Source organism: Mustela putorius, unplaced genomic scaffold (genome assembly GCF_011764305.1).
Source record: "Mustela putorius furo isolate JIRA1106 unplaced genomic scaffold, ASM1176430v1.1 tig00000835_pilon_pilon_pilon, whole genome shotgun sequence".
NCBI classification, from domain to species: domain Eukaryota; kingdom Metazoa; phylum Chordata; class Mammalia; order Carnivora; family Mustelidae; genus Mustela; species Mustela putorius.
The window spans coordinates 8,327,988-8,340,338 of record NW_025421492.1 but is presented as its reverse complement, the minus strand read 5'-3'; the positions used below and the strand labels follow the sequence as shown (position 1 = coordinate 8,340,338).

At 46.7% G+C, this 12,351-nt stretch overlaps 1 protein-coding gene across 9 annotated transcripts in view; it reads right to left on the bottom strand.

Annotated features, from left to right (window-relative positions):
- The window catches only part of ATP9B (ATPase phospholipid transporting 9B (putative)), a 223,525-nt gene that overhangs the window by 190,203 nt on the left and 20,971 nt on the right, over positions 1-12,351 (bottom strand). For 8 of the 9 annotated variants that reach the window (XR_006608195.1, XR_006608194.1, XM_045085258.1 and 5 more), the window contains exon 2: positions 11,826-11,999. The exons of the other annotated variant lie outside the window; for it this stretch is intronic. Coding sequence is in view for 6 of the 8 variants with exons in the window: in XM_045085252.1 (XP_044941187.1) it covers positions 11,826-11,999 (174 nt within the window). In the remaining 2 variants the exon portion in view is untranslated. The remainder of the gene's footprint in view (positions 1-11,825; positions 12,000-12,351) is intronic. 9 annotated transcript variants of the gene reach the window in all.

The following is a 12,351-nucleotide window of genomic DNA, read 5'->3' as shown; positions in this document are numbered from 1 at the left end:
AGCCGCATTTCAACAGATCAACAGCCACCCTGGCCCTTGGCTACCACAGTGGACATCACAGATCTAGAGCATTCTCATCGTCACAGGGAGGGTCCGTGGGCAGGGCTGGGCCGCATGGAGCACAGGGCAGTGGGGACAGCACGGGAGACACAAGCCTGCAGCGCTGCTGTCAGAGCAAAGACCCTCCAGCGACGTATGCAAGTTCCAGTTCTTGTTCTGAAACATTTAACTGCCTAATGTGACAGTTTAATGTACGAAAGCCAGACAGAGCTAAGAGAAAACAGAAGGCATGCAAAATTAAGTGTGTGAAAAATAAATATAAAATGTAGGAAATGTGCATTTTACCAACTCTATGGCAAAAGGCTCCATGAATGCACAACCGCTCTGGGCGTCCCAGGAACGCAGCAGACAACCCTCACCCACGCCACGGGGCGGGCCTGAACCTGGCCACCCGCTAAGTTCCAAAGCCTTCCCCTCTATAAGCTCTACATTAAATACCAAGGGCTAAAAACACACACACAACTCAACTGTTTATTAATTTTTTTTCTCTATAACTCTGTAGAGAAAAAAAAATCAGATTCCTAGACATCCAAGATGTAACTATTTCCAACACTTTTCTACCTAAGAACTATCAAGGAACAAGTGTTCTTGCTAATTATTTCCTTATGCAAACATAGAAGCAAGTCGTCACATGCTGTTTCACAAAATTAAATGAACACAGGGCTTGAGGGTTTACAAGCCTGGAGCGCCACCAGAATCGCCACTGGATGGTGCAGACAGGACACAGGGCCCGAAAGAAGACAGGTGCCTTGAATGCCAAGAGTAAAGGACATAAACACCAAACATTTAAAACAAACAAAACAAAACCTGTAACCCAAAAGCGTGAGCTTTACGGAGCTATAGAGCTAAGCAGGAAAATAAAATCACGGGCCATTTTTTAGTAAAACATACTGGTAAACACTGGTCCCGAGCAAGCGAACACGGAAGAGGAGCGGAGAGTAACCGTCCCACAAGGCGGAGCGCCTTCTAAATGCGGATCACCCAGGGGACACCTCCCATCCCAGCACCCGAGTCAAAGCAACGCTAAACCCAATACTGAACCAAGTCTATCCTGCCTTCCCACACGGCAGGAATAGAAGCTTTCCACAAATGCTTCTCTAATCAAAGTAATACCCTGTACTGAATAAAGTATCTTTAACATACCAAGATCCTGTCTCCGAAAACTTCAGCCATAGTTATACAACTCCCAAAGTTTAGAATAAGCCTTCTTCAAAAAGGGACCCAACTTAGACACTCAGGATATCCAACAGGTGTGCACGGTTACCCAGAGCAGCACAGTCCAGCGTCTCCTTAAAACATCAACGCCTTCCTATGCTCTGCGTCACCAACGTGCTGCAGGTTCCCAGAAAGTGTAGAGACCACGGAGAACAGGAGTCACCCCAGCATCTGACATCCCCCCTCCCCCCACCCACCCATACAACCCCCTGCTCCTATGAACACGGCCTCAGTGGCTCCACTTTCCCAAGGGACAGAGCGACCGTTGGTAAGGAGAGAAACAGAAGGCTCACGAGAAAGGCCTCACTCCCAGCCCCAGAGAGCTAGTGCACCAGCGTGCATCACCGTGACTCACAGGAACGACAAAGTTCTGGAGGGCAGATGATGGAAAAATTTTTTCAATGTGTCAGGGCTGGAATTTTTACCAAGTAATAAAAATGAGAAAGCAGTTTTTAAGCCATTAAGAAATTAAAGCCTACGGGCGCCTGGGTGGCTCAGTGGGTTAAGCCGCTGCCTTCGGCTCAGGTCATGATCTCAGGGTCCTGGGATCAAGCCCCGCATCGGGCTCTCTGCTCAGCGGGGAGCCTGCTTCCTTCTCTCTCTCTCTGCCTGCCTCTCTGCCTACTTGTGATCTCTGTCAAATAAATAAATAAAATCTTAAAAAAAAAAAAGAAAGAAATTAAAGCCTACTCAGTTGCTGAAATTAGGAAGAATAATTATAAAATATGCCTTAGTAGTCACAGAGTTTGCAAGCAGAAACACACGGAAATATTTACAACTCAGTACTGTTATTTGCTACCTACCTTTATTGCAATATTCACCCTTTTCTCCCTTGCAATTAAACTAAGTGATTTTATGTATCTTCTACTTGTTGATCCAACATCTAATAATGTTACAGTAAACACTGAATTTTATAATGCCTAACATTTAGGGAATAAAAAAGCAGAAAATACTCAAACATGAAAATTTATAAGAAATTAAGAAAATAAAAGTAATCTAAGTTGTTAGATGTACAAAGTTGTTTTTTTAGGTGCAATTTTTAATTTAAACAATTCCCCAGTTTGGCAGATATCAGAGTGATTAGAACGTGCCAACATGGTTCAGTTAGCTTTTTCTACATGATCACCACTTGCAGAGATGGACTTTATATACACATTGATTCTATTTTATTGTTTAATCTCCTCAAAACGACGTATTTGCTAGCATCTATATTTGCAAATGTATTCTTAAATGTTTTCCTTAAAAGAAAAAAATAATATATTAGAAACAAAATCCAAAATGTGGCTACATTCCATTTAGGAAAAACAAAGTGCTGTAAAAAACCAGAAGTGCTTCAGGAACGGGGCGCCTGCTTGGCCCAGCTGGAAGAGCAGGTGACTCTGGATCCCCGGGTTGCGAGTCCAGGACGCATCCTGGGTGCAGAGGTCGTCTAAGAAAGAAGCGGATTCCGCGGTGGCGTCGGCCCGGAGCGAAGCGCGCCCACGCGGGCAGTCCGCAGTGCGGGCGCGGCCGGCAGCAGGCCAGGTTCCGCCCCACAGCGCGGCCCGCGCCCCGCATCCGCACGGTCCCACCCACACGGGCCGCGTCCTCACGGTCTGCCCGGCCGCGCCCGCTCCCACGGCCTCGTGTTTTCAGCGGCGTCGGAGGCCCCGCTCCCGGCTCCGTGGTCCTGCACGCGCGACGCGGGCTCTGGGGCTCCCAGCCGCCGCGAGCCTCGCGCCGGGTCCCCCGAGGATGGCGAGACCCGGGATCAGCCTTCCTCAGGGGCGCCGGGGGCGCCGTCGTGAAGCGTCTGCGTTCGGCTCAGCTCCTGACCCCCAGGGTCCCGGGATCGAGCCCCGCGCCGGGCGCGCATCGGCGGGGCGCGCGCTCCTCCCTCTCCCACTCGCCCCGCTTGGGTGGTGTCTCGCTGCGCCCCTCGGTCAAATGAATAAAATCCTTGAAGAAAAGGAACAAAGCACCGGTCTACGTGGAGCACAACATCCTCAGCCCAGCGCTCGTCCCGTCCAGCAAAGAGCCAGGACTCTCGACGGTCAAATCAGACCTTGGCTCGGTGTCTGGCTCGACCCGAAGCAGCCCCGAGCGGCCGCTCCAGCTCGCGGCTGCGGACGGCGGGGAGAGCGGGCGCCCCGCGGCTGGAGAGGGCGCGCGCCGCGGAGGAGGAGCGGCCGCCCCGCGCCCCGCGCCCCGCGCCCCGCGCCCCCCGCGCCCCGCGCGGGCCGAGATCACGCGTCGGGAACGGCCGCGGCCGCCGCGCAGAAGCTCGATCCGGGCCCGGCTCCGCCCCGCCTCCTCCGCCGCAAGCTCCCCTCGGCTCCCGGCCGCGGCCACCGCGCGCCGCAGCTCCCAGGCCACACTTGCGCCGCGGGGCCTGCGCCGGTCCAGGCGCTCTCCCTGACAGCCCTAACCTGACGCCGGGGCCGATACAAATGCACGACGATCGCCCTCCCTGGTCGGTTACTGATCTCTCGACCAACGCATGACCGGCTTCCCCACGTCTTCCGTCCTCGGGCGAATCCCAGTCACGTCTCCACTCAAACGACCGCATGTTCCCAATTAAGGACAAGACACAAGTCATCTTCTCCACCAATACTTCCGTCCTCCGCCCCTACCTCCCCTCTGCCGGAAAGGAGGGGTAGGAGTCTTCCTTCCCAAAACCATCTTTCCCCCCAAACGGTCTCTGTCCTTTATTTTTCGGAGACTTAACCACAAGTGCCTTGCCATTTTCAGAAACACCACCCTTCTGTGTGGCTTCCATGATCACAGCAATGACAGGACTCTGAAACCACGGCTCCAGACCCTGCTTCTGAATCTGACGGCATTGTCTGCACTACACCAACCCAAAGCAAGATGGATTTTAATCAAGAAAACAGTCAATAGTTTTAGATGAGCAAACTAAAACAAAACAAAACACACACAGAACAAAAACAAACAACAACAAAAAAACCAGCAGTAAGCTCACATCACACGTAATGGTGAGATACTGAAAGCTTTCCAGGACTAGGAACAAGAAGCAAGAAGGGAGGCTCACCACTGCTGTTCCACATAATAGTCTATGTGCCAGACAGACCCCCAGGGCCGAAAAGAAGAAAATAAAAAGCATACAGGTTATAGAAGAAAGAAAGAAAACTGTCTGTTTGCAGATGACATGACTGTCCATGTAGAAAATCACATGGGATCTACAAAAACACTCCTAGCACAAACAGTAAGGTCAGCAAGGTTGTAAGATAAAAGACAAACATACAAAATCCAACTCTAGTTCTATACAGCAGAATGAACAGGTGGAAACCAATATTTAAAATACCAGTTACAAATACGAAGAAGGAAAAAAAAAAAGGAAAAAAAGGAACAACACTTAGTAATAAATCTAACATAGATAAGAGTTGTGTGCTAAAAATGACAAAATGCGGATAAAAAGGTCAAAGTTCTCAATAAATGGAGAGAAGTAAACTGTGATCTAGATGACTTAACACAGTAAACATTTCAATTCTCCCAACTTAATATACAGGTTAAACATAATTCCTATCAAAAATCCCTGAAAGGATTTTCCACATTGGGCTAAATTATTCTAGTATGTCTATGGAAAGGCCAAGTACCCAGAATAGTTAAGAAAGTCTTGAAAAGGGATAAGATACAAGGAACCGACTCACCCCATCTGAAGACGGAGGCGCTTGCCGAAGAAGGTGCGCCCCGGCAAGTAAGACGGCCGCCCTCGCCAGTCCTGCAGACGATGCGGACAAGCTGAGGCCCCCGCGAGCCACTACACACACACTCTAACAACCAAAACGAAAAACAATGACAACAAGGTTGACATCTCTCCTTCCCTGCTGCTGGGAATGTGGGACGCCACAACCACCCTGGGCAACAGCTCCGCGTTTGCGTAAAAAACTAAACATCCGCTTATCATGCAGCAACTACACTCCTACACACCTACCCCAGAGAAAAGAAAACTTATGTCTACACACAAAAAACCCGCACGTGCTGATGATTCACAGCGGCTTTACTCAGAACATCCGAAAACCTGAGACCATCTAAACGCCCTGCAGTGGGCGTGCGTGAAACACCCACCGGCCCAGGAGCGACCTATCAGCACACACACTTGAACGCATGTCACGGGTGCTGTGTCGGCGGAAACAGGCCAATCTCCAAAAATCACAAATTGAATGGTTCCACAATTACAGAACCGGAGAATGGATTAGTGGTGACCAGAGGCTAGGACCTGGGGCAGGAGAGAGAACACGGCTAGAGAAGAGAAGGCAGCAGACAGGAGGCACGTGCGCGCCGGGACACGTGTCTCTCTACGGCAGTGGTGCGTACACAGACCCGGACGTGGAGCGGAAATGTGGGGAGCTATACAGTCCACACCAGCATCAACTTCTTGGTCTGACACGCTACAGTTACTTCGGATACAACCCGGGGGGGCGCCTGGGTGAATCAGTCCGTTAAGCGTCTGCCTTCGGCTCAGGTCATGATCTCAGGGTCCTGGGATGGAGTCCCGTGTGGGCCTGGCTCCCTGCTCAGTGGGGACCCTGCTTCCCCCCCCCCCTCTGCTCCTCCCACCTCAGGCTCACTCTTTCTCTCTCAAATAAATGAATAAAATCTTGAAAAAAAAAATGACAAAGCCACTGCGGGGGAACTGGGTGAGGATAAGTGGGAGCCCCCCAATACTATCTCTGTGGATTCCTGTGAAGCTGTAATTATTTCAAAAGGTTTTTAATATTTTATTTGACAGACAGAGATCACAAGTAGGCAGAGGCAGGCAGAGAGAGACGGAGAAGCAGGCTCCCTGCTGAGCAGAGAGCCGGATGCGGAGCTCGATCCCAGGACCCTGGGATCATGACCTGAGCCGAAGGCAGAGGCTTTAACCCACTGAGCCACCCAGGTGCCCCAGAAAAGTTTTTGTTTTTAATAAAACAAAGTAAAAGTATGAAAACTATATACCATGCAAAGGCCAATCAAAGAAAGCTGCTAGACAGAGATAGAAATCAAGGAACAAAGTGTTAATAACAGATCACACTGAGGGTCGCGGGAGGGAAGGGGGTGGGGGTGGGGGTGAGACCAGGGACGCGGCCGAAGCGGGGCACCTGGGAGGAGCACCGGCCGCTGCACGCAGATTCAAAGACCGATCCAATTACAAACAGTAAGTCGGTGACCCTACACTTGCATCGTCGGTAACACACCCTAAATACAGAAAGCAAAACTGACACAACTTGAAGCAGGAGATGCCCCCTTGGTGATGCTGCGAGACTCAACAGGTTTCTCAGTCTCTGACGGGAACTTAAAATATGAACACAGACGATTGATTAGTCACGACTAGGAACAAAGACACTCACTAACATACAGAGTAACCCAGTCAATCAAAAAGCATAAATTATTTCCAAATACACACAGAAAACTGACTAACACTGCCCATCTACGATGAACCATAAAGCAAGTCTCAACACGTTACAGAGCCTGAAAGAAAAAAAGTTGTAAGTACGTTCTAGGGCCACAGTGGATTTAAGATAACAGTAGATCATGCAGGCCCTGGGTGGCTCAGTCCACGAAGCGTGTGACTTCAGCGCAGGTCATGATCTCAGGGTTCTGAGACCCAGTCGGTCTCCTGTCTCCCAACTCCGCGCTGACTCTGTTTCTCCCGCTGCCCCTCCCCCACTGCTTGTGCTCTCTCTCTTGCTCTCACTTTGTCTCTCTCAAATAAATAAATAAATAAATAAAGCCTTTTAAAAAAAAGTTAACAGTCGATTACAAAAAGACAATTAGGAAAATTCCCGACTGTTTGGAAATTAAGCAGCATGGCTCTAAATTGAACATCAACTAAAGCAGAAAAGACAATGTAAATCAGAACATATTTTGCACTAAATGATAATGAAAATACCATGTGTCAAATCTGAAATGCATCTACTTTTAAAAAAGGAAAAAGTACAATGCTGGTGATCTGAGAATCCACCTTAGGAAGCCAGAAGAACAGTAAGTTAAACTCAAAAGGATGAAAAAAATTAAGGGCAGACCAGATTTCAATGACACAGGAAGGAGACACCCTAAGGACACTGTCACGGACACAGCGGCCCACAGAGAATGTTTAATGTGAATCTAATGGTCAGGAGACCTCAGACAAACCAATATTTGAAATGTTCTACAAAACACCTGTTGTGTAGTCCTCATAAACATCGATGGAATAAAAGACAAAGAAATGGCAAAGACAAAAGACAAAAAGTGGCTCCAGATTCCTGGAGACGGAACAGGCAGGCCAGCTAAACGCTATGGCACCTAGAGAGGAAGGGCGCTTGGCGGGCAGGATCAGAGCAGGAGACAGAGCTGTGCCAGACGCCATCTCCTGCACATGACTACTGCCCAGTGGCCACATATGAAAACAGCCTCTTCCTAAGAGACATGCACCGAGCTACAAAGATCAGAGAACAGTGAAGGAACAAGCAGCTTCGTCTGAAGTCACTCTGAAAGGAACTGAGATTTAAGAGAACGGTAAGGAAATGTGGCAAAAGATGAAACATTAGTGATCTTAGGCAAAGGGCAGAGAGGAATGCTTGCAACTTTTCTATAAGTTTGGATTTATTTCAAAATAAAAGTGAATTTATTTTGTCAAACTATCACTCTTCGCAGATGATATGATCCTATATGTGGAAAACCCAAAAGACTCCACTTCAAATCTGCTAGAACTTGTACAGGAATTCAGTAAAGTGTCAGGATATAAAATCAATGCACAGAAATCAGTTGTATTTCTCTACACCAACAAGACAGAAGAAAGAAAAATTAAGGAGTCAATCCCATTTACTATGGCACCCAAAACCGTAAAATATCTAGAAATAAACCTAACCAAAGAGGCCAAGAATCTGTACTCAAAAAACTATAAAGTACTCATGAAAGAAATTGAGGAAGACAGAAAAAAATGGAAAAACATTCCATGCTCATGGATTGGAAGAACAAATATTGTGCAAATGTCTATGCTACCTAAAGCAATCTACACAGTTAATGCAATCCCTATCAAAATCCCATCCATTTTTTTCAAAGAAATGGAGCAAATAATCCTAAAATTTATATGGAACCAGAAAAGACCCCGAATAGCCAGAGGAATGTCAAAAAAGAAACCAAAGTTGGTGGCATCACAATTCCGGACTTCAAGCTCTATTACAAAGCTGTCATCATCAAGACAGCATGGTACTGGCACAAAAACAGACCCATAGATCAATGGAACAGAAGAGAAAGCCCAGAAATAGACCCTCAACTCTATGGTCAACTAATCTTCGACAAAGCAGGAAAGAATGTCCAATGGAAAAAAGACAACCTCTTCAATAAATGGTATTGGGATAATTGGACAGCCACATGCAGAAAAATGAAATTGGACCATTTCCTTACACAACACACGGAAATAGACTCAAAATGGATGAAGGACCTCAATGTGCGAAAGGAATCCATCAAAATCCTTGAGGAGAACACAGGCAGCAACCTCTTCGACCTCAGCCGCAGCAACATCTTCCTAGGAACAACGCAAAAGTCAAGGGAAGCAAGGGCAAAAATGAACTATTGGGACTTTATCCAGATCAAAATATTCTGCACAGCAAAGGAAACAGTCAACAAAACCAAAAGACAACTGACAGAATGGGAGAAGATATTTGCAAACGACATATCAGATAAAGGGCTAGTGTCCAAAATCTATGAAGAACTTCTCAAACTCAACACCCAAAAAACAAATAATTCAATCAAGAAATGGGCAGAGGACATGAACAGACGTTTCTGCAAAGAAGACATCCAGATGGCCAACAGACACATGAAAAAGTGCTCCACATCACTCGGTATCAGGGAAATACAAATCAAAACCACAATGAGATATCACCTCACACCAGTCAGAATGGCTAAAATCAACAAGTCAGGAAATGACAGATGCTGGCGAGGATGCGGAGAAAGGGGAGCCCTCCTCCACTGTTGGTGGGAATGCAAGCTGGTGCAGCCACTCTGGAAAACAGCATGGAGGTTCCTCAAAATGTTGAAAATAGAGCTACCTTATGACCCAGCAATTGCACTACTTGGTATTTACCCTAAAGATACAAACGTAGTGATCCGAAGGGGCACGTGCACCCGAATGTTTATAGCAGCAATGTCCACAATAGCCAAACTATGGAAAGAACCTAGATGTCCATCCACAGATGAATGGATCAAGAAGATGTGGTATATATACACAATGGAATACTATGCAGCCATCAAAAGAAATGAAATCTTGCCATTTGCGACAACGTGGATGGAACTAGAGCGTATCATGCTTAGTGAAATAAGTCAATCGGAGAAAGACAACTATCATATGATCTCCCTGATACGAGGAAGCTGAGATGCAACGTGAGCGGTTTGGTGGGGAGGAAAGGAATAAATGAAACAAGATGGGATTGGGAGGGAGACAAACCATAAGAGACTCTTCATCTCACAAAACAAACTGAGGGTTGCTGGGAGGAGGGAGGTAGGGAGAGGGTGGCTCGATTGTGGACATTGGGGAAGGTAGGTGCTATGGTGAGTGCTGTGAAGTGTGTAAACCTCATGATCACAGACCTGTAACCCTGGGGCTAATAATACATTATATGTTAATTTAAAAAAATTAAAAAAAAAAAAAAAAGAATCGATCCCACTGAAAATTTCAAGTAAAAAAAAAAAAAGTGAATTTATTTCAAGGTTGGATTTATGTCACGATAAAAGTTTAAAATTTCAAAAGCAAAGACAACACTAGAAGTTTGGCTCTTTGAAGAGAACTGGTAACCTCCTATCAAGATTAATATGAAAAAGGGAGACAGAGATGATCAGGAGTAAAAAAAAAAAAAAAATGTGACCACCATCCAGAGCCTTATACATTTTAAATTACAGGAATTTATATATTTGAAAGTAGATAAACCCCTTGAAAAGCAGAAAGCATCACAACTGACACAAGAAAAACAGAACAAAACAATTCTGCACAGCCCTGCACCATTTAAGAAATGAAGTCTAGAATTGTTAAATATCCCCAAAGAATACTCTTGGCATACTAGCTATATAACTCAGAAAAATTTTTTTGAAAAAACTATACCATTCATTAAAAATTAGTAACACAATCAGTAACTTCTAAAACCGTATTTAGCCATGAAATTCTTCTTCATGTGAAAACCTTACAATATACCGGAGAGACAAAGTCGGACACTAACTGGAACCTGGGAGGGAGATAAGCCAACGTCCTGCCTGCCTAACTCCCTGAGTCTGTGAGGCCGAGCTCTCAGAGGGACCCCTCAGAGTCCTCAGAAGTCCACGGGCCACGGTTTGAACACCACCACATGAGCCGTCCCCGAAATCAGATCAGTCGTAAAAACATCTTTTTGCAAACTTCTAAAGGGCTACTGAGGATGATAAATACGACACCTTTCCACAATTACTATACTCCTTTTATGGGCAAAGGGATATAAATTCATGCTGGTAAGAAAGGCACTGACGACACACTTAACACAGCAGAAAGACGATGAAAGTTGTGATTTATCTGACACATCCCACTCAAGTTATGCTGGCTTCGGTCAGCTGAAATCTCGCCCTGCCTGTCCCCGGGGCTGGAGGACAGCCAGTGAGCACTGGGTGCAGTTTCACAGACCAGACTCCAAAGCCCAGGATAAGCACAGCTGAAGTTTATCTCAGCCACCAGTGAACTTGTTTAAAATACGAGCAGTTCTTTATTTTTTTTTTTAAGATTTTATTTATTTATTGGACAGAGATCACAAGTAGGCGGAGAGGCAGGCAGAGAGAGAGGAGGAAGCAGGCTCCCTGCTGAGCAGAGAGCCCAACTCGGGGCTCGATCCCAGGATCCTGGGATCATGACCCAAGCCGAAGGCAGAGGCTTAACCCACTGAGCCACCCAGGCGCCCCAATACGAGCAGTTCTTATCTTTGTTTCTTCCTGGTTAAATTAAATGAAGAATATTCTTCCAAGTCTACGCATTCAAGCTGAACGACACACGGAGCCATGGTGTTATTAAACTGCATTTCACACGCCTGTATCTGCCTTTCTAGGTGAGGGCACGATTACCGATGGGAGAGACCAGAGAACCGTTCACAAATGCCGACACAGTGACCAGAACTGACTCTACCATGCATTCACGACAAAACCAATCTTTCTCTGTCTTCTAAACATTTAAATTTCTCATTAAAAAAGTGAACTTGAGGACGCCTGTGTGGCTAAGTCAGTGAAGCAACTGCTTTGGCTCAGGTCATGATCCCAAGGTTCTGGACTCAAGTCCCGTGAGGGGCTCCTTGCTCGGCGGGGAGCCTGCTGCTCCCTCGGCCTGCGGCTCCCCTGCTTATGTGCTTCCGCGCTCTCTCTGACAAACAAACAAAATCTTTAAAAAAAAAAAAAAAAAGTGAACTTGGCTTTCGTTTTCTGATTAGCACTATTTGCTTTTAACACTCTATGGTGTCACCTCATTAGAGCGTCTTCTTTACTTTGATATAAGAACAAGTGTGTCAGAAGTGGAGCTTATAAATACCTTCCCTGTGGCCCTGAGAGCCCAGGAAATTAGGCAGCAGGAGATCACAAACCTGGTGCAGAGGAGCTTCCACCCTCCACAGACCAACCACTCCAGTCCTCTCTTCCTTCGTGTGATCCTAGCTCGTGGTAACGTGTGGTAATCGCTCTCGTCATTCTCGAAGCCTTCTTCAGACATCATTAGTGGCATTTCATCCAAATGGGCGGACTCATCTTCCAGCTGGTACCTGGTCAGAGGTAAGAACAGAGTGCTGAGGCCGGCCAAGCAGTCTTCTGTCACAGGTAAGGGTATTATTTAAGACAAGAGTTGGCCCAATTCTACTAATCACACTTGTGTTTTCTCTTCAAACTGAGCTGTCTACAGGGGAGGCAAGCCGTTACAAATAAGGGATGCTATTTTCCTTTACAAAAAATGTACGCAGCCAGGGTAAACAGGCAATGTACGGGCTGCCCGAGGAAGCAGACACGACCACGCTGTGAGGGGAGCCCTCCACGAAGCCATCGGTGTGATCCGTCAGCTCAAGAGCACGATCCACTCGTGGTGTTCAATTCAGGAGTATTAAAAAAAAAAAAATTACC